The following is a 23,014-nucleotide window of genomic DNA, read 5'->3' on the forward strand; positions in this document are numbered from 1 at the left end:
ATCTTTATAAACATATATATATATATATAAATATATATATAATAAAACTATAACACAAATCCCATACGTTTCGGCATATATTATATATATTATCCTGTAACGTAATGTTTTCATTTTAGGTGGTATTTTGTACCATTCACATAAAAGCGGGATGTTTTGCTAGCAAGAAAATCCTGTACCAAGATAAGAATATGTCAGTTTCATTTCAGTTGTGAACGTGTTTCCCTGGTTTTCAGTTTGTAATCCCGAATGTTTTTCATCTAATCGATTTATAAATATTGAACAGTGGCTTACTACTATCGCTTTCATTCAATAAGTTACAATATAGCTGAATGTAACACATTTTTTCCAGGGCTTACATATTGATAGATGGATATCAGTCAGTGTTCAATTTTAATTTAAGAACTTATAAAATTAACCAAATACAATTTGCTTTAACGTGAAAATAATATCATAATTATATTTTCTCCCTTTCTTGTTTTGAAACAAGAAACCAACTTACTCGTTTCACAATGCCTCCCAGAATACCCTGTAACACAATCACAAAGGTAACTATTGACTCCATCTGTACAGTTACCTCCATTTTCACATGGGTTTGAGGCACACTCGTCTATATCTGGAAGTTGTCAACAAAGACATATAATTGATAGCAAACTACAATCGTTTTGACATACAACACTGTTATAAATTAAACCATGATTGTACTTGACTACTGCCATTAATTTCAACCTTAATTAAATGATGACATGTTTGAAAATAGACATTTATACATCATACGGTTACAAAAAAAGTATCATTTTATCAATAGTGAGAAGTTCAAAATTCAAACTCAAGACTTGACATAACATCTACAACCATTCATATTCCAATACATTGTGCAAAAAGCACCAACGCATTTTAGTAGACCTACTCCAGTTTTATTTTGACAGTCTTTCAGATGTTCAATTGATACAAGCTCTTTCAAATGGGTTTTCAACTGCAATAAGACAGTCAATAAAAGTGTTTTATATTTAATATGATAAACAATATGTCTAATTGTTTCTTTATATACACTTGCATTCATCCTAATGGCATAAAAACAAATTGTAAAACTAGCAGGAAAACAATTTTTTGTTAGAATTGTTTTTGAATCAAAATCCGAATGTAATATGCACAAATAAACACTATTAAATGAACACGGTCGTTTATAAATTATTTATGTTAAAAGTGATGTCTTTAATCAGAAATGCAGAGATCATTTAAGACTTGTTTTATTGACATATGTTGCAGTTTGTGAAACTTGAGATATAATGACAGCAATTCGTCGATAGATACAGTCAAATTATAGATAAACAAGTTAATTTGAAAGTCCAAACGCAGGGAAAAAATCCATTAAAGGGGGTGTATATTTTTCATGCTGATTGCTGATCGACATTTACCTGATATGCGTTATCATTAGGAACTGTAACCAGAGGCAGACGATACTTGTAAAGTTCATGCATTACTTAATATTAAAATTATTTATCAAAAGAATGATAAGAAGAGTATGATTCGAGTTATTTCAAAAGAAGTGTACCAATTATAAAAGCGTATCAGTAGACCTTCTCACAATGTACTTTAACCATATCAACATGCTAACACGTTTAGAGATAATAAAAAAAACACATACTAGTATGCAATCGATACAAAATGTTAGGGTTGTTTGTAAAATAGAAAAAAGAAAGTCGTTATGGGTGGTTTTGAAACAACAGCATGCACAGAAGCATGTTTAATGAAGATATGTATATAATATATAAGTAATGACAGTAATTCTGCTTCATAGTTACCTGTGCTACAGGTTTTGTCAGTAAATCCAGGAAGGCATACACATTGAAAATCGTTGATCGTATCATTACAGGTAGCGTTATTAAAACATGGGTTAGATAAGCACTCATCAATATCTGAAATGAAAATCAGAGCTAGATCAAATATAGTATATTGGTAAGAAACACTGATGGTATTTGAAGGTATTTATTTAGAAATACGTTGAAACCATGAGTTATTTTAGGAAGACAAGGAGCTTATAAACAACGATGTATGTATTACCTCACCTACATTAAATATAGAACAAAGTTGGCAAATCAGTGTTTTTTACAATGCTACTCAAATCAATATCCGACGGCAATTTGCGGACATAAACCTTATCAAATTGGCACGATCGTTGTGATTTACATGTGTTCAGGTTATATCAATGTATTTATCAAAGTTGTACAAAATCGAACATGTAAAATGTTGTTTGTTTATAGTTAACACGTGCTTGTTTAATTATAGTAAGGTCGGTTCGATTTGGATATTGAGTGCATGCACGAGTGAACTCAGGTGGTTTAAAGTCATTCGAGCCATTGCAGTCAAAGTGTACAGTAGCATTTTGCAAAAAAAATAATATTATTAATCATATTATTTATTTTCAGATTTGTGGACCACAAGTATGGGGAAACCAGTACAAGCTGCTTAATAGCTATATATTTGTATATGAACTTTCAATAATATTATACTCATATTTATAATAAAATGTGCGCTTGTCTCTGCAAGTGGCGTCTCCCATGTAAGAGTTTGTGGTTATTTGATAAAAATTTTATGTTCGTTTGAGTTTACGAATTAGAATTAATATATATCTAGATGCATAGATACAATCAAAACAAACATTTTTTTGTACCGATACAGTATGCATTTTTTCAAATAGGATATATAATGAATAGCAAAACGTTGATAGGTTTAGTCAAATTAAAGACAAAATATTATTTTTAAATGTTACATATCGTTTATGCTGGTTGCAAATTGATATTGAACAATGCTTTATCATTTGCCAATGTAAACAGAAGCATACGTTCTTATCAAGTTGATACATTATTTCATAGTTGATACATTATTTAAACAATGATGAGGATAGTATGATTCTAAAACAGGAACTAACATGTCATTTACACCTTTTAATACTAAATTCTTTAAAAAGTGCAACAATTATATAAGCGTTGCATTAAACCTACTCAAAGTATACTTTGACTATCCGTCTTCTATATGAATATATTAAAATGCAAACACGTATATATATATCACAATAACCCGAACATTCAATCGATATGACTGTTGGTTAGATAGCAGAAAGAAGTTCTTTATAGGTTTTTATGAAACAAAAGCATACCCAGTATCATCTGAAATGCAATTATGAGACGCAATATATAAGTAATGACAGTTATTCTGCTTTATAGTTACCTGTGCTACAGGTTTTGTCAGTAAATCCAGGAAGGCATACACATTGAAAATCGTTGATCGTATCATTACAGGTAGCGTTATTATAACATGGGTTCGATAAGCACTCATCAATATCTGAAATGAAAATCAGAGCTAGATCAAATATAGTATATTAGTAAGAAACACTGATGGTATTTGAAGGTCTTTATTTAGAAATACGTTGGAACCATGAGTTATTCTAGGAAGACAAGGAGCTTGTAAACAACGATGTATGTGTTACCTCACCTACATTAAATAGAGAACACATTTGGAAATCATTGTTTTGTTACAATGCTACTCAAATCAATATCCAAAGGCAATTTGCAGACATAAACCTTATCAAATTGGCTCGATTGTTTGTGATTTACATGTGTTGAGGTTATATCATTATATCTAGATGCATAGATACAATCAAAACAAACATTTTTTTGTACCGATACAGTATGCATTTTTTCAAATAGGATATATAATGAATAGCAAAACGTTGATAGGTTTAGTCAAATTAAAGTCCAATTTTTTTCTTTTTCTCGTTTGCCAATGTAAACAGAGGCATACGTTACTTATAAAGTTGATACATTATTTCATAGTTGATACATTATTTAAACAATGATGAGGATAATTATGATTCTAAAACAGGAACTAACATGTCATTTACACCTTTTAATACTAAATACTTTAAAAAGTGTAACAATTATAATAGCGTTGCATTAAACCTACTCAAAGTATACTTTGACTATCCGTCTTCCATATGAATATATTAAAATGCGAACAAGTATATATATATCACATTAACCCGAACATTCAATTGATAGGACTGTTAGTTAGATAGCAGAAATAAGTTTTTTAAAGGTTTTTATGAAACAACAGCATAACCAGTATCATCTAAAATGCAGATATGAGGCCCAATATATAAGACAGGACAGTAATTCTGCTTTATATCTACCTGTGCTACAGGTTTTGTCAGTAAATCCAGGAAGACATACACATTGAAAATCGTTGATCGTATCATTACAGGTAGCGTTATTATAACATGGGTTAGATAAGCACTCATCAATATCTGAAATGGAAATCAGAGCCAAATCAAATATAGTGTATACATAAGAAAAACTGATGGTATTGTAGGTCTTTATTTCGAAAAATGTTGGTATCTTGATTTATTTTAGGAAAGCAAGGAGATTGTTAGTTAAAAACTAGTTGGAAATCAGTGTTTTCTTGGAATGCTATTCAAATCAATATCCGAAGGCAATACGCAGACTTAAACCTTATCAAATTGGCACGATCGGTTGTGATTTACATGTGTTGCACATTTATCATAATATCTAGATGCATATACACAATCAACACAACCGTTTTTTTCGTATCGCTGCAGGTTGAATTCTGTCAAATAGGATATATAATGAACAGCAAAACATCGATGTAGTCAAATTAAAGTTCTTGGTTGAATGTTATATATAGTTCATGCTGATTGAAGATTGACATTGAACAATGGTTTATTATTTGCCACTGTAAACAGAGGCAGACGTTACGTATCAAATTGATACATCATTTCGTAGTAACATGAATCAATAAAACAATGGAGAGAAGAGTATGAATCCAAATCAGGAACTAACATGTCAGTTTCACCTTTTATTCCTAAAAAAACGAGTGCGAAAATTATAAAACCGTTTCAGTATTTCTACTCAAGGTATGCTTTGCCCATCTGTCTTCCATATGAACATTTCAACATGCCACCAAGTATAGAGATCACATATATCCAAATATTCAATCGATACAAAATGCTATATTGCTGTTTGTAAAATAGCAGAAATAAGTTCTATATAGTTTTTTTTATGAAACAAGTGCATGAACAGAATCATTTCCAATGCAGATATGAGTCACAATATATAGATAATGACAGTAGTTCTACTTTATAGTGGTCAGTAAATCCAGGAAGACATACGCATTGATAATTGTTAATCGTATCATTACATGTAGCATTATTATAACATGGGTGAGATAAGCACTCGTCTATATCTGAAATGAATATTAAAGCCAGTGTTTTGTTGGAATTAATATTTAATGACCATTGCTGTTTGTAATATAACTGTGTAGCAAACTGATTTTGCAATTGATTTACTTATCAACATTAGCATCAGTAACCTCAGACTTTAAGAGGTCTACATTTATGGAAACCTATACCATATGACGTACGAACAATAGCATAATGTTCATGTTGTCGTATAACCAATTGACACTATTGTCACCTTGTATTGATGTCGACATAGAATTTGTCATTCAAATTTAAGTTCCGTTACACATGGAGGAACAACAAGTATAAGTTAACAAATATAAATAAGAAAAATTGAAATAGTGTACCTCTTTTATTGTCCATATAGTTATTTAGGTTAGTATTAGTAACACTCATGAAAATACACTTGTATATCTCTGAATATAATGTATGTAGTACTAATAGCTTTGATGTACCAAAAAGACATAGTATTCCAAAGCAATGAAGACTATTGTCACCTTTTGTGCATGTCAGATTAATTGCAGAGGTACAAACTAAAAGAACAGAATTACTGGGTCATTACAAGAGTAAATAAAATATTCATTGTGACTTTTAATAATTATTGACATACGTATCAGCAACCAAAGACTTATCGAGCTTGTAAGTTGTGTAAACTACTCAGTCTTCACTTGTAGTTTAATTCCTGAGTATAATTTAAACGCTTCAAATGTGAAATCTACGTTGAAGTAATCATTCTGATTTACTTGTTATCTTATTTTCGATGACACAATAAACCCTTATTATTGATTTATAGATAATTATGTACCTTTGTTATAATGTTTGTTATTTAAATGGTATGTTAAATTAGTAAATAGTTGTATCAATGTGTCCGATTATGGATTTTGTCGATATGTTAAATAAATATGCCAACTTTTCATTAAGCTTACAAAAGGATGCCGTCAAATGAACACTGTAAATAATTTTACCTGTTGTTGTTTGAATATTATAAGTTGTTAATGGGTTGGAAGTTGGTGTTACTGTTGTTGGAGTAGTAATCTCAGTTCTGACTTGAATTGAAGTCTTTGTTGTTGTCGAAGTAGTAGATGGTATATAAGTGGTAGTCTTTGTTGTTGTCGAAGTAGAAGGTAGTGCATAAGTGGTAGTTTCTGTTGTTGTCAAAGTAGTAGGTGGTGTAGGAGTGGTATTTCTTGTTGTTATCGAAATAGTAGGTGGTATAGAAGTAGAAGGCTCTGTTGTTGTAGGAGTAGTAGGTGTTGTAGGAGTGGTAATATCTGTTGTTGTTGAAGTAGTAACTGTTGTTGTTGGAATGGAAGTTGATATAGGAAGAATAGATCGTGGTGTTGTTGTTAGATCAGTCAATACTGTTGGAATGGTATAAGTAATTGTTTTAGTAGTTATCGTATCTGTTGACGGAATACTTTGTTTTGTTGTTGGAACAGTTATGATTGTAGGGGTAATAGTATCTGGTAGTGTTGCAGGTGTATGAGCCATAACTGTAACATTAGTCGGTGTTTTAGATGAACTCCTTATTAAATCATTAGCTGTTGTTGAAGAATCGTTCATGATTGAATTATAATCTGTCACCGATGTTGATTGCTGTATTATCGTTGTGCCGTTTCCATTTATTATATTTGAAAGCCCTGTGTATAATAAAGAAATACAAATATGTATGAATATGCATGTAATACATGTAGTTACAAACACAAAACTTAGACTAAGAACTCCGGAATCATATGCACGACGAATGTTGATACTAAAGGATATTTTCAAACGTGATTTATTATGAATAGTCTAATATTGAATAAAATCGACTTGTTTTTCTGATTGCTATCGGTTTAAGTCGTTTCAGCTTCACAAGAATGTCAAAACAATCTTAATGAAAGCAATTTGTTGTACTTTTTCATGTTTGTTATCGAAATATAATAATCGATTGGTAAATATTTAAATCATTTATGTGTTGATCGATTCTGTCAATTATTTAGATTTTCATTGATGCATTCAAAGGATGGAATAAAAAAAACACTAAATATAGAAGATATAAAAGGGATGGAATAAAACTACATATCCATCGTAAATATGTTATGTTCTCTTTGCTACATGTTAAATATAGTTCCCTTATTCTAGTTGGACGTTGCCACGTACATGAACATCTCGCAAAAAAAAAAAGACGAAGGCGTCTTAACTGCAGTTATAGCTTTGCATTAAAAAATTGCTTAATTTATTTGATAAACAATTAAAAAAATACTTGTAAATTTGTAAACTCGTCAATCCTTGAATACCGTAATGTAAATGTGTGTTCTTTGCTGCATATACGTGGTTTCCTTGAAGTGAATACCATTACCTTTTTCACTTTTTATGCATTGATATCAAGATATACATATAGGTTATATATCATAATGCAATACATCAATTTTAAAACATCAATAACATATTGGTTAGCCGCTTTGAATTATACATGCAAAACAAACTTACATATTTGGGCTACCAGAACGTATAGGACTGCAGATGCCCTAGAATACATCCCTATATACAAAAGAAAAACAAATTTATGATATCAAACGGATAAAGATGATCATGTTGTTCTTGTAACTTTGTTTTGATATTTGATAATGATACTATTATATTTAGCTGTAGGCCACACGAATTAAATGTCTTGTTCTACGTATTATTTCACTCAAAAAATTTGGGCGAGCAAGCGATTTGAAAATAAAAATAAATTGCAAACTTTTGAGGAGAAGCTTGAAAAGTAAATGCGAGTGATTATATTTTTTTGTTTGTAAACACAAAACCATAGGTTTTGACAATATTGATCAAAACAAGATGGTATTACAATTGATTAACCGTTTGTGCCTTGACATTTCTTTACTTCTGAAGTTTTTCCCCTATTCACAAAGACGTGTAATTGCCTCTTTTAATTGCAGCATTATTATAACTTCTGGTATTTGTTAGCAAACATTTAGCGTAAAAAAAACATGGTACCATTACAATTGACTAACTTTTATTCAATTTTAGCTGTATATAATAGAAATCAAACACAATACTATTTTGTAATCTCTTACCTTCGACGGATAACATATAAAATACCAATACAAAAGTCCCCTGTATTGTTGATATATGTAGAAAGATAAGCGCAGACAATCTTAAATCATCTCATAAAACTTGAACGTATTGATTCTATTTACACTCTGTATATATATTATCTTTTATTATCTATTATTATACATATTTTGAAATAGATAACCCTTTTTAAATATAAATACTTTATCTACTTAGGTTTTCTCATAGAAATAGTTTAATCTGTTTATAATGATGTTGCTTGTTATCGTGGACATGTTATATCTTCGTTCTTTTATGTGAACTGCAAGTTATTTTATTTCAAATCATACCGCAGCTCGTTTTTATTTACTGTGAACACTGTTTTGATGAAGTACCTTAAGTTTCATGTATCTGCAATGTATTTCATAATTATCCTTAATATCTGTAATGCACAATATCATCAGGCAAGACGGTTTCACAGATTTGTACGAACTAGTAAACTAGAGAAGTGCAACAATCAACGCATGTTTCATATGAGGAAAAGTGGAAGATAATTGATATCCCGTAAAAGTATTGTTTGCAAAAGGTCATGCACATCTAATTGATTTTTGCAGTACAGAGTTATGAATAAATGATACGGTCATATTTCAAGAAAGGTGATTGTTAAATTCATCTGATATTATCACTACATAAAACTTAAGATCGGCATGATAAAACAAAAATGTTCGAGTGTCTTAAAGTATCAATGATTTCAACGTTTGAAGGATTACTGGGTTGCTTGTCAAGTTTCTTTTTTAGTTGACAGGGCAATCTTCATTTATAATCTTGTGTTTCACTGTTATTTAGATTAAACAGTTTATCTGTAAATGTCAGGATAGATTATTATGTTGTTGGGTTTATCTGACCTGAGATTGAACTTCCTCATACTAAAATGAGCCCTGAACATTTTGCTAGCCTTCTTTGGATGCTTTCACCTGTTTATTTAGGTGTGCCTTAATTGTGTAAAAGTATGCTGAAAATGTTAGATTCATTATTTCCTGAATAATTGGGTGTTTTGTAAAGACACAAATTTCAAATAAATGAATGTTTTATATTACTGTCTTTGAATATAAATAGTTGGCATAAACCCGTCCCATGCAAGTAGCTGGTAAGCAATCAGCGACTGTCGTAGACTGCTATATGCCACCTTTTTTTACTATTTCTGTATACACCGTAGGTTTTGTCGTTTGCATTATTTTACATTTTTTCATGTAAGTGTCATAGCAAAATGTAAACATACGAAAAAAAAACTCCGACGAACCATTACAGATTTACTGCTTGATATGCTAGTTGAATGTTTGATTCCAATTTCATATTATACAGCGTATTCAGCATTGTTCAGGATGATCACAAAATTGCAATAAATTGAACAGGCATATGCAGGTTCTGAAATAGGCGGGACACAGTCATTTTGAATTGCAACAGAAATCATACGAATACCCTACAAAGTAGTTGCACATTCTCAGTTGAAAGCATCTAATTTGACGTTCTAACTCTGATCGGACGTGATCTCTAATTTTGCATCCTGCACTGCCAGGAAAACATATCAGCTGAGGACCATATGTCTAAACTCAAGTCCCCCCTTTGTGGTTGATAATAACTGAGCTATACTTTGGGTTCCACAATTGACTGTACAAATGACAAATATCTGTCTACGTTAACACTATTTCCTTTTTGCCTAGCAAACTATATTTCATGTGCATAACAACAATATTTATGCCTGTCCCACTTGCCTGTGATTCAATAGTGATTCTCCTGTTGTTCTGTACCATATTTGTTTTTCTTTCATTATTTTCTACTTACTATTAAATATGGCTGGTAGTTTTATCGTTTGAATTGTTCATAGTTCGAGGCCTTTTATAAAAAAAAAACCAATGGTGTATGGATTTTGCTCATTCCTGAAGGCCATTCGGTGACCAATAGTTCTTATTTTTTGTCTTGTTTGGTCTCTTTTGGAAAGTTGTATTATTGACATCCATGCCACATTCTTTTTATTCTTGTATTAACTGTTAATTGGCGATACAAAATGTATCATTGTATATTGCTTCCAGTAAAACAAATACAAATAGTAAACACGGTATAGTTTCCTAAACAAGGAATGCTTGTTCAAAAGCCAAATGGAATCGTCATCGTAACTTTAAGAATAATTTTAACGCTTTTTGTCATACGGAATAAATAGGCATGCCTTTACAACTTCCATAGCGCTTCAATAATTATCATACTTGCCAAGGTCGAAATATATTCCAAAGAAGTCAAATAAAACAATGAGAGTTGTAAATGATCAACAGAATACGATGACACACAATCTCACATATCAGTATCATGCATTTGTTTTGCCAATTGATTCAAGGAATGATTGTGCCCTGACGGACGCATGGTCAGATAGACAAATAAAGACTCTCTGTAGCTTATTTAGAGAGTCCAGGGATATCAAGTTTGAAAAGGGTATAACTGTGTTGCCATTAAGTGTAATTACTTAGTATATGCTAAATCTGGAAGACTCTGTTTAAAAGATAGACTTCATACCTTAAGATTTGTATCACTTAATGTATTGGGTTTTTTTCTCTCTTGTTAGTTTAAGGTTCTGTCAGAATTCGAGCTAGTCCTGCTTTCTTTGATCAGTGTACAAAGTCGAATAATATATTAGAAGATTTAAATGTCAATGGTTAGCGGCTTACAGCATATACGCAGTTATCTTCCTCTGACACCCATCTCCCCCCAAAAAAGACTAGAGAACAGAAATTTTATCATTTTGATATAGCTCTAACTAGAAGTAAAACACCCTAGCAGAAGTGGGGCGTCTATTTGGCAGCGCTGAATATGTAAAACCCTGTCACCTCCGGTCTGATTACGAACGTCTAGTATAATGTTTCGTGTCAAAAAGAGTGTCAGTCCTTGATAGATAGTAGATGGCCTTTGCAAACCAAAATGTATATCCCTATCATATCAGCCAAAAACTTCCAGGGCAGTCAACATTTTATTGACCACCATTTCAAACAGGGAAACTAAATATGCACCACATATTGCAATGGTAACGTTGTAGTTATATTGAGGATGTATTCTTCTGACATTTCAGTCTCGTTCAGTCTCGTTGAAATCTTGTTCTGGAATTATTTCTAAAAATGTGATACAAGTGAAAAATATCAATGAATTTAGAAAATGTTATAATCAATCTTAACTCAGTGAAAAAAGGGTCTTTCCAATGAGCAGTTTTTGAGTAATCTTTTTTTTCAAATTTTATTACCAATCAAGTCAGTCTTTTTAGCCAAAATTTTGAGAAAATGGGTGAGGAATACAAAAAATGATTTTTACCAGAAACATGTACATCCAACTTCACTTTTTTTCTTTTTTAAATTTCTTAGATATGTATTTTTTTAATCATTTATAACAAAGAAGTTGAAATATATGCAATTTTGTACTTAAAACGGAGAAAAATCAAAAATTGACAAAATTGACAACATGGTAAAATTGACACAAAAAAGTATCAACATATGATAAAACTTTCTTATATAAACACCTACCTATAATTTTTTAATTCAAATTGATTCAGATTGGTCCCCTTCATCTTTATTGAAAGTATGACAACAAGTATAATCGTGGAAATGTGATTTATTTCATGATTAAAGCCCAAAAATAGGTAAAAATTTATGGAAAATGGGAAAATCATCAAACTTTGGTACTTTTTAAGGGCCGTAGCAAAAAAAGAAGTGCACAACCATATGCTTTTTGCTTCACCAATTATTTTTGGACAGTCATATAAACCCCAAAAAACAGGTTTAGAAAAAAAAGTTAAATTCTAGAAATTTTGGGCTCCTCAGAGGTGTACATGTACATCATTAAATCGTATTTTTGTATATAATGAACTCAGATATATAAACCAGGTACCAAATGTAACGTAATATAGACATAAACATATCTAGAAGGATAAAAGGTTGGCATACAGGTTTAAATGATGTTCCTGATGACATACTTATGACACGTTACAGAGACATGTGATTTTTTTTCATAATGATTCATTAACTGTTAATTTTCTATAAGGTACAATGCACATAGTTTTGCAACATAAAACAAGAAAGAGTATTGGTTGTGTGACATTGAACATCAATTACATTTGAATTGCACCCACCTAATATACGGATAAATTAAATGTATATACCATATACAGAATATCAATTGTACTACCTTTTTTGTCCGCCTATACATTTTATATAGATCTTTCGATGAAACAGGCACGCATGGTATACATATTGAAAAAGCAAAAACAAAATATAGTGTTCCAAACATTTAACAAAATAATGTTTCAGCTCTCCCTTGACACCAGAGAGATCCATATTTCTTGCACGTTAAAAACACCTTTGTAGATTAAAAAAAAATGCAGGCTAATGCCGCTATAAGGTATCACTCACACCCCCAAAGTGAAAAGGGGTTAATATAAGTTGCAAAACTTGTTTCACAATCCAATATAAAACAAAAACAAACGACTTCAGTATGTATATTAATGAAATTCATCCTGTTGAACTTACTTTAAATAAAGCTAATACTAACAATGACCACTGCCCTTTTCTCGATCTTGATATCTATATCACTAATGGAAAGCTGAATACTAAAATTTATGATAAAAGGGATGATTTTTCATTTCCTATCGTTAATTATCCGTTTTTAGATGGTGACGTTCCCTTGTCACCATCTTACGGTGTTTATATATCTCAACTTGTACGATTCGCTCGTGTATGTAACAATGTTTTAGATTTTAACGAGAGAAATTTATGTATTACTGAAAAATTAATACACCAGGGTTTTCGATATCACAAACTAGTCAAAACATTTACTAAATTTTATCATCGGTATAAAGACATTATTCGTAAATATAGCTCAACATGCAGACTTTTAATACGTTCAGGTATTTCACATCTAATTTTTTATGGTAATATTCTTTATAAAGCACAAAGGTGTCAGTATTCACCTCAGAAACTTACAAAACCTTTGAATAGACTTATTAAGAAGGGATATAATTACGATACTGTTGTCAAGTCATTAAAGATTGCATATTTTGGCGTTAATATTGAGTCATTGATAAGGTCTTTGCATCGGAACTAAACACATTTATTCTAAAAACAGTTGTTGGCATGACACGGGTTATGTTCTTCTCATATATGTTATGATGGTATGATACTAAACCCCTAACGGGAAGGATTGTGCCTGATGTTCATATGATGAAATCATAATCTTTCAGTCAGTTTAGTTGAAGTCTGGAGCTGGCATGTCAGTTAACTGCTAGTAGTCTGTTGTTATTTATGTATTATTGTCATTTTGTTTATTTTCTTTGGTTACATCTTCTGACATCAGACTCGGATTTCTCTTGAACTGAATTTTAATGTGCGTATTGTTATGCGTTTACTTTACTACATTGGTTAGAGGTATAGGGGGAGGGTTGAGATCTCACAAACATGTTTAACCCCGCCGCATTTTTGCGCCTGTCCCAAGTCAGGAGCCTCTGGCCTTTGTTAGTCTTGTATTATTTTAATTTTAGTTTCTTGTGTACAATTTGGAAATTAGTATGGCGTTCATTATCACTGGACTAGTATATATTTGTTTAGGGGCCAGCTGAAGGACGCCTCCGGGTGCGGGAATTTCTCGCTACATTGAAGACCTGTTGGTGACCCTCTGCTGTTGTTTTTTATTTGGGCGGGTTGTTGTCTCTTTGACACATTCCCCATTTCCATTCTCAATTTTATGTTTAAACTCAACAATAAATTATCAGGTTGTGTCTTGTTTATCGATCGCTAACTTCTTTCGGGGAACAGGGACAACTTTGTACTTTTATACATTTCATTGAGTTTTAATTTTCGAATTATATTGTCATGATTGTATTGGACTGGACTCAATGCTTTCAATAACTATAACTATAGTTCACAATGCGAGATTTATCAAGGAACAGGATTATATTACAAAGATGAGTGCCATCCGTTATCAAGGAAACACATTGAAATAGACTGTGAACGAAAATATTACAAACAATAGGACAAAACACAATAATCATCAGACTTAGGATCTTTAACGTTTGGAGGATTTCAGACGTCCGAGATGGGCCTAAAACAATCCAATTTTTGAAGTAAATTCATGGAACATATTGACTCATGAAACGTTTTTTTTTTCATTTTTTTTCATAGAAAATCATAAATTATATATATCTTTTAGAGTAAATGGTATCGTTGATGAGATCAGTCATGCTAGTTAGATAAAAAAAAAAAGATAAGTACATATATGTTACAGACAATTTAATAAAAGCGGAACCCAGCTACATCTATTTTTCGATCCAATCATGTAATACCTCCTTGAAATTAAACCCCGTTAATACATTTCACATTTTACTATAAATATATATATATATAATGAGACATAATACCCATGTCATTACAGTATATGTGCCAAGAAGATATTTTAAACATGTCATCATACTCTTCAAGCATATACATTAGTAAGTTTAAGTAAACAAAAGCAAAATATTTTTACATGTGGAAGAGAACTATGTTAGAATATTCATTTGAACAATTCTGTAGCTTTTGTTGCGTTCGCAGTATAATTTTGCCACATGAAACTAACACTCGTTTTCCAGTCAAAATGTATTGTGAGTAAACTGTAGCTCCATTTCTAATGATCTAATTGTGTTGCGATATCATTGTCCCTGGATGTTGGCTGTTGATATGATTAAATGATACCTTCATCGTTATATATCTATAAAAACCAAGAGAGGTACAAATAAAGTAAGGTTGTCAATGAGACAACTGCCCACCAGAGTTCAAATGAAGTGGATATAAGCATTATAGGCCATCACACATCAATCGAGTCAAACATGATATCACAATCAGTAGTCGTCATTAAACAGGTCCAGACATGAAAAAAGTAAAATTATTTTAACAAAACACTGATAATCTCATTTATAACAAAGCACGAAAAAATAATATGTCAGTCATAAAGCAATGGCAAACACTTAACTGAAATGTATGAAGATTATGAAAAGAATTTATACATTAATAAAAACAATAATATGTCTACCCTGCCTTGACGGCATCTTTCTAAAGAATATTTTTCATCGCGAAGAAGAACCTGATTTGTCAATCTTCTCACATTTTGCTATCAGCGTTATAACCAAAAGTGTCTTACCAACTAAAATTCAAGTGTTACTAAACCGTAGAGCTAACCGCGTCATTTTGGACTTTTATGGATAGTTGTCGCATTGGCAATTATACCACTTGTTTTGATTTTTATAATGTTAAATACTTGTTTGTAAATGTATAACTCTAGATAAGAGAACATATTTGGATATGATTAAGTCAAGACTTTGGCTTCGTAGGCTTTAGAGGCATAAATATACTTCTTATATACAATGACATTGTTTTAAAAAATTTAGCAATTTAAGTAAATCAAATACACAAACACAAATAACCAAAATAAATCACTATTTGAATACTTACTCAGAACAGTGATTGTATCTTCTATGGTTTCAGTTGGTCCTACATTGTGTTATCGCTAACCAAACTACCAGATTATGTACTGGTACTGGCACATCACACATAAACACATTTTGGTTCGGGAGAAACAATAGCAAGAGGTCGCATAAGGTTTGAGCGTGTCCATTGTTATTTAATGACATTAGTTTGCTACAGTTCCTGTGGATAGAGGTCAAGTCAGTGAAAACCATGATATGTATTGTTCATTTTAAAGAATAACTTAATACATTACTGTGCTTAATTATTTGTAACGTAGAGAACCCTTCAAGCACAGTTTATACTTTGAAAGCAAAAGTTGATAAATCTTTGATACATTATACACAATTAGCAAGTCAATGAGTACCATTACATGATAATTAGCAACAGTTGGACGACACACATGTAAAGTAATGTTACATATCATATTTTTATACCTTACATATATTTCAATCAATTCTATTGGATAAAACGTAATCACTTGACATGGAATAATTCAGTTAATTTTCATAAATTGCAAGAAAGGACAAATAATCCTAAACATTTACACCAGCGGTGAATAACACCATTATTCACCGGTGAATGACCTTTTAAGTTTGTGTGTTTGTTCTTTAGTTACCTCTCATGAAAATGACGTCACATACGTAAATAAACAAAATGGCAGCGTTCCCGTTACACTGGTAACCCATCGAGAGACGAGGAAATATGACATTGGACATAAAAAGAGCTGAGAGTGTCAGCAGCCGATGATATTTCTTATAAACAGTCCTTTTCAGGGCCATCAATATCTTACAAAAAGATTCTACTTTTGTTATAAATTCGAGAAAATCGAACACAAATGTATTTTCAAACGTCTGTCTGTGTTATGTTAAAAATATAAACAAGTAAGTGTTAGTTCGGAATAATAAAACAATTGTGTCAACTTAGATTCGATGAATATCCAAAATTATCAACCCTCAAAAGTTATTTCACTTCAGGCTGCGCCATCAATGAAATAACCTTCTCGTGTTGATAATTTGGTTATTCACCTCTTCAACGGGCCATAATTGTATATTATATTTACGAATTACCGCACACAAATAATTTACATAAAGTGTCTTTTGATGAGGGATATATGTGATTATCAAATTAAATTGTCAGATAACGGAATTGATTTTCTATTTATTAAACGTCAATTAAACCACATGAATTGTTTCTTTCAGGAAAAGTAATTATAGGTATTGTATATCTATAGAAAAAATAATGTATTAATGTTAATTATTTGGTAAAACCAATTGTATTTGAAACAGTTTCTTCATACATTTTGTACTAACCTACAGAAATAGCATACTATATTAATTATCAGTTGCACCACAGTGATGCATCCGATAATTAATCATTGGAGTTAGAACGATACAATTTTCAATGAACCAGTATACATTTGTGTAAAGGGACCAGCTGAAGTCCGCCTCCTGATGCGGGACTTTCTTGCTGTGTTGAATATCCGTTGGTGACCTTCGTCTGTTTTACTGATTAGTTAGGTTTTTGTCTCTATGACATATTCACCATCTGCTTTCTCTATTTCATGACACTAATAACAGTGATGTTACGATTTGACATTTAACATAAGATACATGTATGTAACAGCTATTCTCAACTTGCATTTTTGTAACACTCTTTCGATCCAGGAACTACTTTTTAGTTGTTTTAGTGTTTGTCAATTCCGAATTTCCAATTTACGCAAATTTTACGGGTTTGTGTACAGTGCATGTCTACTTTCTAAAATTTTGAAATGAATACTTTCAGCTTTAGACGTCATCTAGGAATCTTAGTAACAAACTATGGTTAACAGATTGTCCAACTGTAACCGTTTCTACAACAACAAAACAGAACTTCACTATCATGTTAATGTCTTAACATTCAATATTTGTAACAAATAGTTATCAACATACACTTAAACAAATGCGTACCTCATTCATTGGCTTCTCTTATTTTTTGTTTAAATGTTAGTATTATATTTGTTTCGGTATTTGTCAACAAGTGGTATTGATTAATTATGCATTTAGCCAACATTTGTTTTCATAGGTTTTCTTTACTTAGTATCTTAACTAGATAGAACAAAAGCAATGCAATTGCTTAGTCTTATTGTATGCCATCCATTTTAAAAAACCAAGAATTTCTAAAAATCTAAATCAAATTAAAAGTATAACATGTATAAGTAAATAAGGTTGCAAATCAATTAACATACACATAAGAACTAACAAAAAATTCACAAACGCTCTTATCGAATATGATAAAATTTCAATAACAGTTTTAAAATGATCGATACATTAGTAAAGCTCTATTAAATGATACACAACACACCAATAAAAAGCGAGTAAAACATTGCGATTCATCTAGCATAATAACCTATACACAAAAGTCATATATTTTGTAAGCATGCATCATGCGTTTAAGTTGTTTTAAGTACATTTAAACAACTCTTTATTTGAATAGTTAAAAAGGATATATTATTATATAACAATTTTGTACAAAAAAAGAAAGATAGTTTATAGATTGTTTATGTTAAAAGCGCGAATGTTGGATACCTTTATCATAAAGCCTAAACCTCCAAACATTTCTCTACGAAGGATGTATCAAAACAAAACTTGTATTAAGAAAAGGTACAACTTGTGAAAAATCATGAAACTGATAGTTTTGATACTAAAAAATGATCAATATAAGTTTGTAATATATTAACTCATTTACTAATATTTCATTTGATATGATTAAATCCATCAATCACATTTTTACTTAATAGTAACTCATCTGTTAAACAATAATTGTGACCTGGTCTGTATTACAATAAGGAAGAACATACATATTGCATTATAATCAATATAACAATAGTAGTTCTAAATGGACATTTTTGGTATTAACATCATCTGAAAAGTCTGAACGTCAACATATTTTGTTTTCTTATTTTTTAGATGATTGTTTTTCGCATGTCGTCAACCCTGTCTCATTCTGAGAGTTCAGTTGGGTTTAACCACGTCATTATAGAGATCTGTCTCTTTGACAACCTTACCACATCTCTTTATTCTGATATACGTAAATTTGTACAGGTTTACAGATTCAGAGTTTTGACATAAGTCCATGATGCTTGTGATGTTTCATAACACACCTTCAATTGACTTCCGAACAATCATAGTTCTTAGTCCGAATTTGTCTACACTTTTTTTTCCAAAATGCATTTATCTCCTCTATATTGGGACCTGTTTTTCTAACTTTTATAAAAAATATTTTTGACTCGAGCATCTCTGTAAAAAAAATGATGATTCCTATATGCATCTATAACTATCAATTACAGGGGTACCGAGATATTCTTGTTTTAATGCGCTGTGAACGTAGAAATATATCTTTATTCGAATACCACAAATGGACATCTGTTGTATTTTTCATTTATTGTTCAAGGGTTCGCATTTGTTACTTTGGTTTTCTGGCCGAAAACCGACTTCTCTCTTTATTTATATTTGCCTCCATATAAAATGTACATGGTGTCTTGTAATGCAAATTATGACGAGGTCAATCTGTAGGAAAAATGTAAATGAAACATGTGTAAATGTGTTGCCAAAATTGAAGATAACCTTTTTTTAAATAAATGATCTGTTGGTGGCATTGTATGTTGTATTTAGTTACTTTAGTTAGGAAATTTGTTGTTTATTTCTTACATTTGATAACTTACCAACCGTAATCATCGGTGGAGAAATTGTTGTATTGGAAATAGCTGTGTTATTTGAATATGTTTTAGGGACGGACTTGCTCGTCGTAGAAGAAGTCTTAGTTTTAGTAGACTTCACGTTCATAGTAGCAGACAAAGTTGGTGCCAACGATCGTGTTTGATTTAAAATCAAACTCGTTGTAGGAGTATTATTAATTAGTTGAGTAGACATAAATGTTGAAGCGACAGTTGATGGTGAAGCAGCAGTCGTTGAAATAGAAATCGTATCTAAGGCATAAGTCGATGTTGGAGCAGAAGTCTTTGTGTAAGTAGAAGACGATGTCTGCGTAGAAATCGTTGTTGGAGAAACATTCATTGTTGGAGCGATAATCATTGTTGGAACAGCCGTTGTTGGTAGAACAGTAGCTAATCTAGACGTCCTAGATATCTTCTTTGGAGTAGAAGCCGTACTTGTCGGGGTAGTCGAATGTGCAGTAGAAGTCTTAATTGATGTAGACGTGTCTTTTTGAGGAGGAGAAGTCGGTTCTGATGAAGTATTCGATTTCGTCGTTGTATTTTTTAAAGACATCGGAGTTGATGCTGCTGTAGTAGCTGACATCGGTAATGAAGAAGTAGGCGCTTTTGAACTAGGAGTTGCTTGTTGGTTAGAATTAATTGATGAATATGTAGCCATTGTTTGAGTAGTTTTCGTTACTGGAGTAGAAGTCGTGTCTGGTATTAATGTTGCTTGTAGAGAAGATGTCGTTGATGGATTTGATATTCTTATTTGATTAGTAGTTGACGTTGATATAGTATCTTTTGTTGAGACAGTTATCGTTTTAAGATAAGTGTCAGTTGTTCGCATAGTTTCGGTTGATAGATTAGAAATTGTTGTTGAGCTAATATCCACAGTTTGGTTATTAACTGTTGTTGTGATATTGTCCGTTGGTTGGAGATTATCCGTTGTTATGATAGTATTTGTTGTTGGAATAGCATGTGATGTCCTGATAGTATTTGTTGTTGTGGTATTTGTTGTTTCAATATAAGTCGTTTTTGGATTAGAAGTCGTAACGCGAGTTGATTTTCTAACTGTTTGGATTTGTGGTATTATTGTGGTGCTGTATCCAACTACAATAACCGAAAGCCCTGGTAGGTAAAAAGACATTAAACAGTCAAAGTCAGTTATTAGTCATTTTCAGTTTCATAACAATGTGAAATATATTTATTTTACGTACATGTTTACACCATTACATATCAGATTTAACACTGCTGCTTTGATAGATGTATATTTTTTTACCTGCCCAATGTACAATATATGCGCTAAAATTTAGTAAAAAAACGCGTTTCCGTTTCAACTTCACAAATTATACATTATGGTCTTTGATTGTTGACTTTATATACTTTCTGTGTTTCTTTCAATTTGTATGTTTTAACGGTGATTAATATTTGAACACAATGCAAACTTCTGAACAAATATTTCGACATTTTACCTTCAATATTAAAGATAAAGAAATATAGCCTCTTTGGCAATTAGATAACTCTACACAAGAGATCCAAATGATACAGGAAATTAGCAACTATAGGTCATCTCCAATGAGCAAAGCCCCAACCGCTTTTATATATTTCAATATAATGGATTATATGCGGTTGTCATACAGTTTCACCTACATATACAAAAAAAGGTTGATTCACAATGGGATATTTTTTGGGGGGATTCCAAGTGTTCTAGTCTAATACAATGTATGTCTCTTGCATCATGTGCATAGAGTTTTTTTTATAAGATGACTGCTTGTTCCGGTTCCACGCTACTTTCAACTATCTTGTCGTAATCGTGGCGGGAGTTTTTACCAGTGGAGGAATTTTGAGTACCAATTAAGGGTTTTGCTCACAACTAACTTTAGTGACAGATATCACTACGCAGTTTTTAGCATGTAATCTAAATTTACAGTTATGTAGTTATGATTCGCAATATTTAGTTTAATTGCTCAACATGTTCGAAAAACTATGTAATTCCTTTGTATTTTATCAACATTGTTTGGGCTGTATAAAGTGCTTTTATTGATACCTTAAAGTATAATGTATAGTAGTACAATTTAGTAGATATCGACCACAACGTACTAGTCAGTTCACATATCATTGTGTTTTTTATAATTCTATTAAAATATAATCTAAAGAAACTTACATATCTGAGCAATGTATACGTAAAAGGTTGAATATGCCTTAAAAAACATTTCTGTAATAATAAAACAACAAAATAGACAAAATAAAGTTTTAGCATGATAAAAAATGAAAATTTCTCTTCGAACATCAGTGTTGCATTTTAAAATCAATTATTCCGTACTAATACCAGGCTATTGAAATTGTATTTGTTGAGATTAAACGTCGATTTTTGAAATATTACAATGAATAATTTAATCCATGAACACATTTAATGTTTTCAGTAAAGTTTTCTTACATTAATGGTTCAATTGTAGCGCAAAACACGGTTCAATTTTGAGCACTTACTGTTTACACAATGTCAGAGAATTACATCAGCTTTTTTTAATAGTATTAACCTAAGTGATGAGGACACATTTCGTCCGTAATTATGTCAATATAATAAAGACCAAAAAGCACTCTATGTGGTAATTACTGCAATTCTTTCTTTCTTTTCCATTGAATATAATTCCAATTATGATCTCTTTCTTCGAAGAATTTACAAGATTCGTCTTAAACAAACACGATACCTGGCCACGATACCTGGCCATTAAGAATAAGAAAAATAAAACTCGCAAATTAAAAAAAATATATGCCTTATAAACTTTTTTTTAAATAAAAATCAGCATCTCTATATATGTATGCAGTTTATACTCACGAAGGTATCCGCTGTGTTTAGCAAACAGCTGTAACAACGTAACCTTCGTCACATTACAATATGTGTTTTATAAATAACATTTAACTGTATATATCACGAATGAAATGCAATACTATTTTGATTCCTCTTACCTTAGTCGGACATATACAAATGTCCCCCGGAGTGTAAAAATATGCATAAAGATAAGCGAAAACAAATATAAAACATTTCATACAATTTGAACCTATTGATTAAATTTGCACTTTGTGTAGATTAGTTTTTATCATAGATATTTTGAAATAAATAACTCATGCACTTCTCAATCTTAAATTTGTAGTATTTTGTTATTGATATTATCATGATTATTATGATATACATGTAGTTTGAATTTCGTCATGTTTGGGAATGTCAATAGATAACTGCAGTTGTTAACTCTTGTAGCTTAGGAATATGCAATTGTTGTTTTAATCCTCGTAAAATTGAATCTTATACATGTAGTTGTATAATTATATAACATATAAATATAGGAAGATGTGGTGTGAGTGCCAATGAGATGTCGATATAACATGTATGATTAAATGAGTTAATCATGGATCTTACATGTCAAACAGTCAGGGGCATTACTTAAACAAGTAACAATTAAAATTACCTATACAAGTAATGTTGAAAACGAGGCTTATTTA

The 23,014-nt window shown here is 31.3% G+C and overlaps 2 protein-coding genes across 2 annotated transcripts in view; both read right to left on the minus strand.

The window, feature by feature from the left end:
• Positions 1 to 8,427, minus strand: part of LOC139504237 (fibropellin-1-like) — a 37,539-nt gene extending 29,112 nt beyond the window's left edge. The window contains exons 1-7 of the mRNA XM_071294304.1: positions 8,317 to 8,427; positions 7,730 to 7,780; positions 6,223 to 6,897; positions 4,193 to 4,306; positions 3,232 to 3,345; positions 1,806 to 1,919; positions 503 to 616 (exon numbers count right to left, since the gene is read on the minus strand). Of these exons, the coding sequence (XP_071150405.1) occupies positions 503 to 616; positions 1,806 to 1,919; positions 3,232 to 3,345; positions 4,193 to 4,306; positions 6,223 to 6,897; positions 7,730 to 7,780; positions 8,317 to 8,332 (1,198 nt within the window). The 5' untranslated portion in view covers positions 8,333 to 8,427. The remainder of the gene's footprint in view (positions 1 to 502; positions 617 to 1,805; positions 1,920 to 3,231; positions 3,346 to 4,192; positions 4,307 to 6,222; positions 6,898 to 7,729; positions 7,781 to 8,316) is intronic.
• Positions 8,428 to 17,606: 9,179 nt separating this feature from the next.
• Positions 17,607 to 20,363, minus strand: LOC139504238 (uncharacterized). Its single transcript, XM_071294305.1, has 2 exons — positions 19,523 to 20,363; positions 17,607 to 17,671 (listed from the first exon to the last, which is right to left on the minus strand). The coding sequence occupies exons 1-2, from the start codon at positions 20,361 to 20,363 to the stop codon at positions 17,607 to 17,609; spliced, it is 906 nt and encodes a 301-aa protein (XP_071150406.1).
• Positions 20,364 to 23,014: the final 2,651 nt, after the last annotated feature.

The sequence above is a fragment of the Mytilus edulis genome, chromosome 14 (genome assembly GCF_963676685.1).
Source record: "Mytilus edulis chromosome 14, xbMytEdul2.2, whole genome shotgun sequence".
In the NCBI taxonomy this organism is placed as follows: domain Eukaryota; kingdom Metazoa; phylum Mollusca; class Bivalvia; order Mytilida; family Mytilidae; genus Mytilus; species Mytilus edulis.